Source organism: Crocuta crocuta, unplaced genomic scaffold (assembly GCF_008692635.1).
Source record: "Crocuta crocuta isolate KB4526 unplaced genomic scaffold, BGI_CrCroc_1.0 scaffold190, whole genome shotgun sequence".
Lineage (NCBI taxonomy): Eukaryota > Metazoa > Chordata > Mammalia > Carnivora > Hyaenidae > Crocuta > Crocuta crocuta.
In genome coordinates, this window is record NW_027527955.1 from 9,360,792 (window position 1) to 9,373,726 (window position 12,935).

Genomic DNA, 12,935 nt, shown 5'->3' on the forward strand with positions numbered 1-12,935 from the left:
CATTTGTAAAAGTCAAGAATAAGGTCGTTTCTTCAAAGTTTTAAGTTTGTGCAAAAGAGGTATTTCTTGGATTAGGAAGCATGGGTTTATATCAAAGCCTGCTAATCCTTCTGATTTCTCAAGAATTATATCTCTAGTTGATATCTTTAGTGTAAGTGAAGCTGAAATTACTCTTAAAAGCTTTATAACATGTAGTATCAAGGATGTCTGGAGAGAAAAATTATAGCCTGGGCTCAGTTGGGCCTTAAGATGATGTACTTTTTTTTAATTTATTTTTTAAATAATTTATTGTCAAGTTGGTTTCCATATAACACCCAGTGCTCATCCCCACAAGTTGAATAAGTTTTTTTTCAGGCAGCAGAAATAAAGGATTTGATGCCATGAAGGAAGATAGATGAGTAGTGACTTTTAAATGGGGAAGGATAACTTGAGTAAAGGGATTCTGGGCATTGGAACCAAGTGGAGAGAAAAGGCCAAATGTTCCTTGTAGTTTGAGCTTCTATCTATAGTATAAAACTACTTGGTAACTTCTTGTTAATTGTAAGAAGGGAGACCAGCATGTTCTGATGACGTATTTTCTGGCAAGCTCTCTGCTGATAGTTTGCTATATGTTGAAGAATTTTAGTTCCATAAGTAACATAGGAGATGGGTGGCAGCTACCTCATTTTAGGAATGATGAAACTGTTTGTTAGACAGATTCAGTCACCATGTCTCTATAATTAAGTCAACAGCCCACTTAAGCATAGGAGTGACTAGTCTCTTGATTACATTTAAAGAAGGGCACAGGAAAGCAATACTTTAGTTGGTAAACTTTATCTGTAAAGGTCAAGATACTAAATAGTTCAGCAATTGCAGGCCATATGGTGTCTATTGCAACTGCCTAATTCTGCACTGTAGCAGGAATATAGCCATAGATGATTTGTAAATAAATGGGAGTGGCTCTGTTTCAATAAAACTTTATAAAAACAGGGATGGACAATTGTTTGATGATATATCTTGTTAGAGGAACAAAACTTTATGGGAGAAGATAAGGCTGATGGGTTTTAGCACGTAAAAAATACGAATTCAAGCTTCACACTTGGCACATGCTAACTGCTCGATAATTATTTAACAACTTAAATGCATGAACCTGTGTTTCAGCTGGTTTGAACAAATATACATAGACCTTAATTGCATTATAAGAAAGGTACCAAAAAAAGTTCTTTTTAAACTAGGTTGCTTGTTACATCTTGTCAGGAGAGCTCATGGGCCTTGGAAGTCTTTGCCAACAGGGGAGCTACATTATGTGGGTTAAGCTCAGTCCTGTTTAAGGACATGGATTAATGACATTTTGAGATGTACTTCCAGGACATAAAGGCAGAGAGATTAAGGGCTATGAAGGAACAGTGAACGTCATAGTGATTAACTGAATGTAGTGTTGTAAAAAAAAAAAAAAAAAAGGTAAAAATGGCCCCAGAGTTTTGAACTAGAATGATCAAAAGAAGAGCAACATCATCAACAATAGGAATGCCCTAGCTGAGCTCTGGAGTCACAAGAAGACACTGCTTGCATTTTGTACATTATTAAAGATAGGGCACATGGAAGTTCTTAATCCCTTCCTCTTTCCTTGACCTCTGATCCTGTCACTCTACTGTTCCTCTTGTCCCTACATGTCAGATTATACCTGTGTCACAATGGAAATTTTCTGGTTGAATCATTCAACCAAGTCAACGATATCTATTGGATATCCACTGTGTACCAAGCATTGCTAGGGGCACTGTGCCCAAACTTGACTATTGCTTTGCTTATCTCTTTGCATGTTTAGGTAATGAGTACACAGCTGGTGGGTTTTAAGCACTCTAGAATAGATCCTTCCTCCTGTGCTTTATTTGATAAGTAACTGCCATTTAGTCTGTCTGGTCACATCGAAAGCACAAGCCAAGACTGCTTTTGTGGACCAAATTCCTGTGTTTGTGTGTGTGTGTGTGTGTGTGTGTGTGTGTGAGAGAGAGAGAGAGAGAGAGAGAGATTGCTTAAGAAAGAAGATTTTGAGTAATGCTTTAGAAAACTCTGTGTTATGAGGTTCTAGTATTTAAAACGGAGATTCTGAATCTCATCAGGCAAAGAAAGTATCAAGGTCAATGAAGATGCCAATGAAGTATCATCTTCATACAGATAATTTATTAGTATCCAGAGCTGAAACAAACCTGAGCCTTTGAATTTGGAAATAGTTTATCTGATGGTTTCTGAGAGGATTCTGGAACATAAGGTTTTGGCATTCCATTATTTTTAAGTATTCGATGTAAGTTCCTTGTCACATCAATAAGCCAATACAACTCCTATTGATTAGTAGTAGCATGTCCACTAGTAGCAAAGAAACTTAATATGGCCTTTGGGAAGGGAGAATATTTTAAGGCAAGGTTACAGGTACCTGAGTAATTTGAAGAAAGGAAGTTGGACAGTTGAGGGAAAGTTTCAAGGTTAGTTTATTAGAAGAAGCCAGAAGTGATACAAGGAGGGGGGGACAGTGGGGAGGTGGAAACAAAGGGCAACTGTGCAGCTGGCATGACAGAGGGAGGTCAGAATGAAGACCTCTGTTGTTGAACCACTGTCTCCTGCAGGTTCCTAGTCATGAGAGGCAGAGGGAGGGTGAGTTGTATTGTGTTCTCTGGCCACTGGCCTCGCCCTGAAGGTGGTCTCCCAAAACGGTGCTTAACGGTTTCAAGCAACCCTCTTCCCTCTCAAAGTCAACCCAAATTTGACTGTTCTCTGAAGCAACATATTTTTATATAAAGCAAAGCTCTTTCTTTATCCTTTTAAAAATGTTAACTCTGACGGTATGATTGAAACCTCTGTAGATGAAAATCTCTTAATCAAAGTGTGACAAAGCTGCCCCCAAGCACAATGCCAAAAAGCTTGAAAGAAGAAGTGTTACCTGAAATTCCTTTCAAGTTAGCTTTGAGTGGATCAAAAAGATCGGTGACTCCCCAAGAATTTAAAATGCTCTTTAAATTGAAATGATTTTGGATCCTGAATCTAAAAAACAAAAGCAAACCATCAACTTTCATTTAAAAATCTCTTTCAAAATATTTTCATACATGACTGCCAAACCCTCTAACTTGGAAGTCGGATCTCCAGCCTCATTTCCAGCTTTATATTTCATAGCTCCTTCTCATAAGCCCTACACCCGACTAGTCTGACCACACCAGGCTCTCTCCCACCTCTGTATCTTTGCTTCTGCAGTTCTTTCCAGGTCTTCCCTATGTCCTTTGAGTGTCTGAGTTACTACCCTTTCCTCTAAGTTCAATTCAGTTGTAATGCCCTCCTCTCCTCTCCAGCTGTTTTGTGTCCTTTGGTCCTTATAGCTCCATTAACACTTGGTATGTTCTGCTCTTTTGATGTATAGAACATTCTGCTTCCTGTTGCTGTTATCTATGCTAGTGTGAACGACTTGAGAAGAGAGGCCATCCCAGTCAGGTTTTTACTTCCTAATAGTAACTAATATTTAATGGGTGCTTACCTTGTGCTAGGCCCTAAGACAAGTGTTTTATGTGGATTGTCTAATTTCATCTTCGCATAACGTTGTTATTATTATCCTCATTTTATAGGTGAGAACACTGAAGCCTAAAGAGATTAAGACATTTGTCCAAGATGACATAATGAGTACGTGGTGGAGCTCAAGTCAAAGCAAGGCTGTCTGAGTGCACAGCCCATGTCCTTGGCGTCTACATTCTGCTACCTCCCATCTCCTGAGGCATCTCACATAGTAGGTGCAGAAAAGAAGTTGTTGACTGATCAACAATTAATGAGGTGTCTCATTTAACATATTTATATTTGGTAAGACGTGTTTTTGTGTTTGCTGTGTGCAGTGTGTGTCTTCGATGCACAGGAGGGAAGGAATGCAAGTTAAAGCTTTGGTTTTCCTAATAAGTCCTGAGAGCAGGAAGAATCAACATACCAACTTTGTAATATTTCTCCAAGGGCAAGGCATTTACAATTTTACTGCTGAAGAAGACTTTAAAAGGATTGCTCACGTTATTTTTCTTTGAAAAAAAAGTTTGAAATGGAATTTAGATGGTCTTTTCTATAAACTATCCAGAACTTGTATAAGAGTAAAAATACAGGACAAGACCATTTAATAGCAAAGGTTTTCATTGCCATACAAGACAATGTGGGCAATATTTTAAACAGAAGTATCAGATTTTCTCATAAATCTATGTTTTGGATGTTTAGAATGGTTTCCCTGCAAAATACATATGCTTTCTCCAATTATGCTGACATTCTCAAAAAAATTTTGCATTACCTCTTCTGAAATTTTCTTAAATGCTTAAAACACATCCTTTTTGAAAACTCTTAATGCTGAAACACAGTGGTGAAGAGCATGAACTTGGGAGGTCAGTGCCAGGGCCTGAATCCCAGCTCAGCTTCTTACTGACTGAGTGACCTGGGGCAAATTACTTTACCTCTCTTTGCCTCAGTTTCCTCATTTGTGAATGAGCATAATAGTAGTCCTTAGTTCTTAGCTTTGTGAAGCTTAAGTGAAACAATTCTTATAAAGTGTTCAGAACAACACCCAGTACAGCTCATGTACTTAAATGTTACCATTGTGGTTTTAGTGTTTCTCAGGGATATTAAGTAAAAGCTAAGGGATATTTGAAGCCAAATATGTGATTATGGTAGTTGATAAAACTGGGTAATATCATTTTTAGTAACTAAATAGTAAAAGTGAGGCATGAATATAAAAGGTGAGAGTAATTTTTTAAAGTTTATTTATTTTGAGAGAGAGAGAGACAGAGATGAGTGTACAAATGGGGGAGGGACAGAGAGAGAGGGAGAGAAAGAATTGCAAGCAGGATCCGTGCCATCAGCTCAGAGCCCGATATGGGGCTTGAACTCATGAACCATGAGATCATGACCTGAGCCAAAATCAAGAGGATGCTCAACCAACTGAGCCACCCAGGCACCCAATTTTTTTTTCTTATATGGCTATGAAGGCCAGCCCAGAAGAAATGCTTCAAAAATATCTCGAGTAGAAAATTTCCCTTTACCAAAACCAGACAATGAAATCATAAGAAAAGAAAACTAGACTAATATTCCTTATGAATATAGATGCAAAATCCTCAACAAATACTAGCAAATTGAATCCAGCAACATATAAATCCCACCAATTGAGATTTACCCCAGGAATGCAAGGTGGGTTTAACATATGAAATCAATGTCAAACACCATATTAACAGAGTAAAGGACAAAGGCCACATGATGATCTCAATAAATGCAGAAAAGCATGTAAAAAAAAAATCCAATATCCTTTCATGAAAACAAAAATCACTCAATAAACTTGGGATAGAAGGGAACTTTTCAACTTAGAAAAGGTCTCCACAGAGAACTCACAGCTAGCATCATACTAAACGGTAATAGTAAAAGGCTGAACGCTTTCCTCCTAAGGTTAGGAACAAGACCAGATGTCCACCACTTCTCTTTGACATTGTACTGAAAGGTGTGCAGGGCAGTTATACAAGAAAAAGAAACAAAATGTATCCAGATTACAAAGGAAGAAGTAAACCTATCTTTATTCAAAGATGACTTGGTCTTGTACGAGAAAATCTTAAAGAATATGTACACCCAGAGAAAAAGCTATTAGATTAGAACTAATAAATGAGTTTGTCTAGGTGGCAGGATGTGAGATCAGGGTACAAAAGTCAATGGTGTTTTTTTATATTAGCAATGAACAATCTGCAAGTAAAACCCCATTTATAATAGCATCAAAAAGAATAAAATACTTCGAGTTTTAACAAAAGAAATGTAAAACTTGTATACTTAAAACTAAAAAGCATAACTGAAAGAAACTGAAGAAAACATCCAATAAAGTGAAAAACATCCTGTATTTACAGATTGGAATAGCTAATGTTGTTAGAAAGCAATAGTCCCAAACTGATCTACAGAGTAAATACAATCATCAACAAAATCTCAGCCACCTTTTTGGCAGAAACTGATAAACTGATCCTAAAGTTTATATGAAAATGTATGGGACCCAGAATAGCCAAAGCAATCTTGAAAAAATAAGAACAAAGTTGAGTCACTAATATATCCTGATTTCTAAACATTATAGTAATCAAGACTGAGTAGTATTGGGTAAAGTGTAGACATTTATGCCTGTAGAATAGAATTGAACATTTAGAAATAAACCCATTCATTTATGGTCAATGAATTTCAACAAAGGTACCAAGAAAATTCAATGGGAAAACAAATAGTCTTTTCAATAAATGGTGCTAGGACATAGGAATTGCACTTCTAGGTATTTACCCAAAGGATAAAAAAATACAGACTCAAAGGGGTACATGCACCCTGATGTTTATAGCAGCATTATCAACAACAGCCAAACTATGGAGAGAGCCTGCCCATATGTCCATCGACTGATGAATGGATAAAGAAAATGTGGCATATATATACAATGGAATGTTACTCAGCCATCAAAAAGAATGAAATCTTGCCATTTGCAATGATGTGGATGGAACTAGAGTGTATTATGCTAAGCAAAATAAGTGTCAGAGAAAGACAAATACCGTGTCATTTCATTCATATGTGGAATTTAAGAAACAAAGCAGAAGACATTAGGGGAAGGGGAGGAAAAATAAAATAAGATAAAAACAGAGAGAGAGGCAAACCGTAAGAGACTCTTAACTTAGAGAACAAACAGGGGGTTTCTGGAGGGGAAGTGGGTGGGGGGATGAGCTAAATGGGTGATGGGCATTAAGGAGAGCATTCGTTGGGATGAGCACTGGGTATTATATATAAGTGATGAATCACTAAATTCTACTCCTGAAATCGATTCTATACTATATGTTAACTAACTTGAATTTAAATAAAATTTTGGAAGAAAAAGAAACGATGCTGGGACAACTGGATAACCCCATGCAAAGAATGAAATTGGACCCCCACCTCATTATACACCCAAAAATTAATTCAAAATGAGTCAAAGACCTAAATATAAGAACTAAGACTATAAAATTCCTTGAAAAAGTATACACATAGATCTTTGTGACCTTGGTTAAACAATGGTTTCTTAGATATGACATCAAAAGAAGCATAAGAAACAAAAGAAAAACATAAATTATCAGAACTTCATTAAAATGAAAAGGCTTTGTACTTCAAAGGACATCCTCAATAAAGTGAAAAGACAACCCATGAAATGGGAGAAAATATTTGCAAATTATATATCTGATAAAGGACTAATAACCAGAATATATAACGCACCGTTACAACTCAACAATAAAAAGGCAACCAGTTTAAAAGTAGAGAAAAGATTCAAATAGATATTTCTTCAAAAGAGATATATAAATGTTCAACAAGCACATGACAATGTGCTTGACGTCATCGGTCATTAGGGAAATGCAAATGAAAGTCACAATGAGAAACCATCTCACATCAGCTAGGATGACTACCATAAAAAAGATGGGGGTTTTCTTCTCCTATAGGTGTTGTTACACACCATTGTAGGCCAGAAAGGTTGCAGCCATCTTGCCTCCAGCCTGACGGAGAAGCCAAAATACAGAGGAGGATATTGCTGGAGGGAAGAGGCGGTGATGTTGTCCTAATTAATGTAACTAAGAATAACTATATACTTCCTAAATGTAAGCTTTATAACATCCCTACTTTTTAATCCAAATTTGGGAAGACAGTCTTTGTCTTCTCCCCACCTTCCTTCCCTCCACAATTCAAAAAATTGTAGTAAAATATAGACAACATAACTATTTGAAGTGCATAATTCAGTGGCATTGAGTATATTCACATTGCTGTCCAACCACCCCTCTGGAACTTTGTCATCATACCAAACTGAAAGTGTGTACCATTAACCATGAAGAGCGACTTATCAGAAAAAAAAAAAAAAAAAAAAAAAAAGATGGACAATATCAAGTGTTGACAAGGGTATAGAGAAACTGGAAACTCTTGGATTGCTGGTGGGAATGTCAAGTGGTGCAGCCCCTTGGAAAACTGTCTGGTAGGTCCTCAAAATGTAAAGTGTTGAGTTAACACATGACTCAGTATTTCCATTCCTAGGTATACAACCAAGACCATTGAAAATACATATCTTACGAAAATGTGTACATGAATGTCTTATAGGACTCAAAAAGTGAAAACAAGCAAAAAGTTTCCAGGCTCTTAAATGTCTATAAATTGATTAATGGATAAGCAAAATATGGTATAGACATACAATGGAAAATTATTCAGCCATAAAAAAGAATGAAGTATTGATGCATACTCTGATAAGTGTATGAACCTTGACGACATCATGTTAAGTGAGCATGATGAACATAGAGGGGCCACATGTGGTATGATTTCATTTATGCGAAAGGTATAGTAGTGTAGACAAATCCATCGAGAGAAAGTAGATTAGTGTTTCCTAGGACTAGTGAGGAGAGGGAATGTATGGAGTGGCTGCTAACAGGTATGGAGTTTCTTTTTGAGGTGATGAAAACGTGCTGGAATTTGATACTGGTGATGATTGCACAACTTAGCCAATATACTAAAAATCTCTGAATTGTACACTTTAAAAGAATTGTATGGTGATGTGAACTATATCTTAATTTTTTTAAAAAGAAAGAAAATACCCATAGAAAAGCACAATCCACACAGGACAATGATCAGTAGCTCTCTGAAAGGAAGCCCCAAATGTTTGAATAGATGAGATCTGATGGGTTTTTAAAATACTTATAACAAACAAACAAAGAGAAAAGGAGACACACACAAAAACCAGACTCTTAAATACAGAGAACAAGCTGGCAGTTGCCAGAAGGGAAGTGGTGGGAGGGATGGGTGAAATAGATGAAGGGGATTAAAAGTACATTTATGATGAACACTGAGTAGTGGACAGAATTGCTGATTCATTGTACTGTACACCTGAAACCACTATAACACTATACATTAATTATACTTCAATAAAAAAATATATCACTTCGATTCTGAGAAAAAAAAACGCTCATGCTTAGCTTCCTACTATGTTGACCAGATAACCAAGTGTTTTATTCATTAAACAAATATATATTGGATGCTATTAATCTTTCTTTTGGGGTTTTACATTATTATGGAATTAAATGACCCCTGTTAACACTCATTATTGGCTTTCTTGATTATTCTTTTGGTATGCTAATGTCCCCAATGAAGACTAATTGTCCCTATACATTTTATTTCATTTCTGCATAAATAAATTATTACTTCAGAAGCTAGACATCATAATTCACCCAGAATCTATGAAAACACTATCAGTGATGCTTAACCCAAAGACTCACCTCACTGCTACATGATATTTGCACCACTACCCACAGTGTCCAAAAGTTTTTTACTCTTGCTAAATGAAAAATGCAGGCTGACTGTAAAGCAGACCATATTAAATGATGAATGAATGATTTGCGGAACTAGAGGTAAATTCCTGCCCCAAAGTTGACTTGTGCCGATCATGGTCCAAAGTTTTATAACCCACATTTAGATGTAAATTCTAAATTACAAATTTAACTCTTTCTCTATTTATTCTTTAAAGGATTTTGAAGCTGGTTTCTTTGCTTGGCAAGTTTTGCTTTGTGAAACAGCCTCATTTTCCTAAAACCTTCTATCCTTCTTGGACGGCAGGCTTGATAGTATTAAGGAGAAAAAAAATATACTTTTTTAACCAAACATTTTTTTTTAACAAGTGCTAACTAATACTGTTACTACGATCTCTGCCTTCCCACCCCTTCCTGGTTTCAGGGTTTTTAAGGATCATTCCTCAAACGCTGTGAGCTCCAGAGACAGCAAAGGACTCTCAAAGGAGTGGGACACATTACTGGGGCCTCTTCCTTACAGCAGCTGCTCCGGGATGAGGCCAGTCATCTGTCTCCTAATTCTGAAAAGATTGTGACAGATTCCTGCACCAGGTTGCACTGTCTGTCTACTTTTAACATTGAAAGCTTCCCTTCCTTCACTGGGCTTCTCTCAAATTTTACAGAGAGATGAGGGGTGGTTCTGTTCCATCCCAGAGCGACCTGTTGAAATATCTTGTCTTTGTGCCTTCATTTGGGGTCCACATATTTGGTTTGGAGAAACATAAACTTTATCATAGAGTTATGATAACTTTCACCTTCTGGTTATGCCAGATCCCCGGTTAGACCGTGGCCCTTAACTCACTGGGTCTCTCTTTGTGTGTTTTTATTTCAGCATCTGGGCTTATTTTTAACTCCTTGAAGGAGCTCTGCCAAGGCCTCTGGCTCAGTGCTGCTGAGGGTCTGGTCAACAGAGAAGGTCATGACAGCCAGCAGGAAGGAGCACGAAGACTCCACAGACTGAGCCCTGGGATAACATTCCTCACGTAACGCTGGTCTACAAGTTAAATACAAGTTTACTCTGATTTCAAATGTGCTGGAGAAGCTTGCCATTTAAAGAAGTTCAATAAGGAATTCTTTGTAAATAATGAGTTTTGCAAATAGGTTTTCCTTTGGAAAAGCAAACTCTAGAACCATCATTTAACTTTTTGGCAATTTGTATTTGTACCTATTGGATTTTCTTGAAGAATGACTCGCCTCTACTTAGAAAGAATGAGAACCTTCAGCACAGAGACTAAAAGTCTTGAATTTGTATCCTTAATTTGCCTTCTAATCAGAATTATATTGGTATTTGCTCATTTACATAAACTACCTTGCCTCTTTGGTTTTGGGGAAATGACAGTTGTATACTTTTAGGATGTTATAAGATTTGGGGCACATTCCTCCACGGTAACTCTTTTTTCTCTGCTCAGAGAACAGGTTGTGGCATGAAGCCTGGGGGCTGCAGTCTGGCCCAGTGAAGGCAGAATATCTTCCCTTGAGAAGACCCCAGGAAATTAATTCTGTTCCGTCTGCATCATAAGCCGGTCAGCAGAGACTCTGACCTGGACCCAAACTCTAGACTAACTCCCCCTTGGCCTAACTTCTCAGGGCACATGAGATAAGTTGGCCCAGTGATTAAGGACAGACCCCCGAGTAAGACCATCTGGGTTCTCTAATCCAGGTCTGGCCAACCAGATTAGGCTACAGAGCGCCCCAAAAGAATGACACAGCCGCCCACCTGGGCAGGAACACGTCCATTCTGGCTCGCCTGAGGCTGGAGGTCCACATGTGGATGGTGCTGGCTGTGAGGTGTGGCTCGATGTGGCTCAGCGGGGTGTCCTTGTCACGTGGCAGAACGAGAAGCAGACTCATGGAACTTCCCAGGTAAGGCAGCTCCAGCACCCCCACCTGATGGCCTGCAGGGTCCTGGAACTGGCCTGGGGTTCGATGGATGGGACATTAGTCTTGTTCCAGGGGCTGGGAAGTGAACAGTGCCAGGCCCTGGGAAGGGCCAGCTCACAGAACTGGAAACCGTACATTTCATTAATAGGGTGTCTACCTCACCTTCAGGAAGCAGTTTGAAGCCAAAAACTATCACTTTGTCTGATCTTAGGACCTGGGATTTCTAACGATGTCTTCACAGGGCTTGCAGCAGCTGGACATGGTGGGGATGATGGCACATGGGAGAGCCATCTGTCTTAAATGGGAAGCCATTCCAATCCTGGTCTTTTGTGACCATGGGGGGCCCAGGCTCTTTGAGCCAGATCTTTCTTTCAACAAAAGCTCTGAACCCAGATATTATAGAAAGTTGGGACATGTTTTGTGGATGACAGATCAACCAGCACGAGTCACAGCAGCGACGGAAAACATTAGGCACAAGAACTATTATAGTCATAAATCTGTATTACCCAATTGATCTTCCTGTACACTCCTCTTACTTGACCTCAGTTAATAATTACTGGCAGAATAAACAAACAAATTCTCGGAGCACTCACAGTGCAGGAGTGTAGCGAGTTTTCTAAGGGCCAGAGTTCCTGAAACACTATTTTATGTCTCACCAACTTTTCCCTGAATAACAACAGAATTAATCCCACAGCTGGAAGAGCTGAGCCTGCAAACGAAGGCTGTGAGAGAGCTGTTGGGAACAGGTGGCCGGGTCCCTTCTCCCCTTGCCTTGTGGGGGCCCCATGGCAATGTCCACACCTCTTGCCAGCCTTCAGGGCTGGGGGCCCCCAGCGTTCACTGGCCTAAACTCGGTGCACCTGCACCCTCGCGGGGTCAGGATGAGCGACCTTCCAGGCAAGGTGGAAAAACGATGTCAGGCCCGCGTGGGTGCGCTCTCAAGAGCCATCTAGACTGGATTCTCAATCTTCTACCCTTTCTTAGCACCAAACCATGAAGTGGCTGGTCATTTTATGGGGTTGCCTGCCAGGGATGGGGTGGTTCCGTTCAAACAGGTTTGGTTTTACACTCACCCCTCTTCTTAGGTGCAGAAGGAAATGTCAAGAGTGACATTGGATTTCTCTTCCTCCTCTGCTTCCTCACTGTCCTCTCTGGGTCCTTGGGCCCCCCGGGCTCTCCTTACTGCACACACGTCTCACAGCAGAGGGAAGGCTGGGAAACCCCGCAGGTCCTCTCTAGAACAGACGCGGCCCTCCTCTCCCTGCCCACATTATTTCCATGTTCCCCCACAAGAGGGCCCCACGGGTGGGAAGGAGCTCACCGTAGTTGACCTCAGCCATTTGGTACATCATGGGGACTTGGAGCACGAGGCCTTGGCCACAGGTGAAAGGCAGGAGCTGAGTGTCTCTGGAGGAGAATCTCTGCCGCCACATGCTTTGGAAGGACATGGTGCTCACAAGCGCCAGTTGGGCAGATGCGGCACGACCACCGCGCTCCCACGTCAGGCCACCTGGGTCATCACCTGCAAACGTGAGAGCCACTGTGCGGCTGAGACCGCTCACACCTGCCCTGGAGGGTGCTGGGGCCTCCCTGAGGCTGGGTTTGTAGCCCGCAGAGCCGTGGTGTCTATAACTAGCTGTTGGTGAAGACCGTACTTGTATCCTTTTCTGAGCGGGTGGTCTGAAGCTGCAGTTGCCCAGGGCCCGTTAGGCATGCTGC

The 12,935-nt window shown here is 39.9% G+C and overlaps 1 protein-coding gene across 1 annotated transcript in view; it reads right to left on the reverse strand.

Annotated features, from left to right (window-relative positions):
* The window catches only part of SERPINE3 (serpin family E member 3), a 31,307-nt gene that overhangs the window by 10,919 nt on the left and 7,453 nt on the right, over positions 1 to 12,935 (reverse strand). The window contains exons 4-6 of the mRNA XM_077752597.1: positions 12,538 to 12,738; positions 11,053 to 11,251; positions 2,915 to 3,015 (exon numbers count right to left, since the gene is read on the reverse strand). Coding sequence (XP_077608723.1) covers positions 2,915 to 3,015; positions 11,053 to 11,251; positions 12,538 to 12,738 — 501 coding nt within the window. The remainder of the gene's footprint in view (positions 1 to 2,914; positions 3,016 to 11,052; positions 11,252 to 12,537; positions 12,739 to 12,935) is intronic.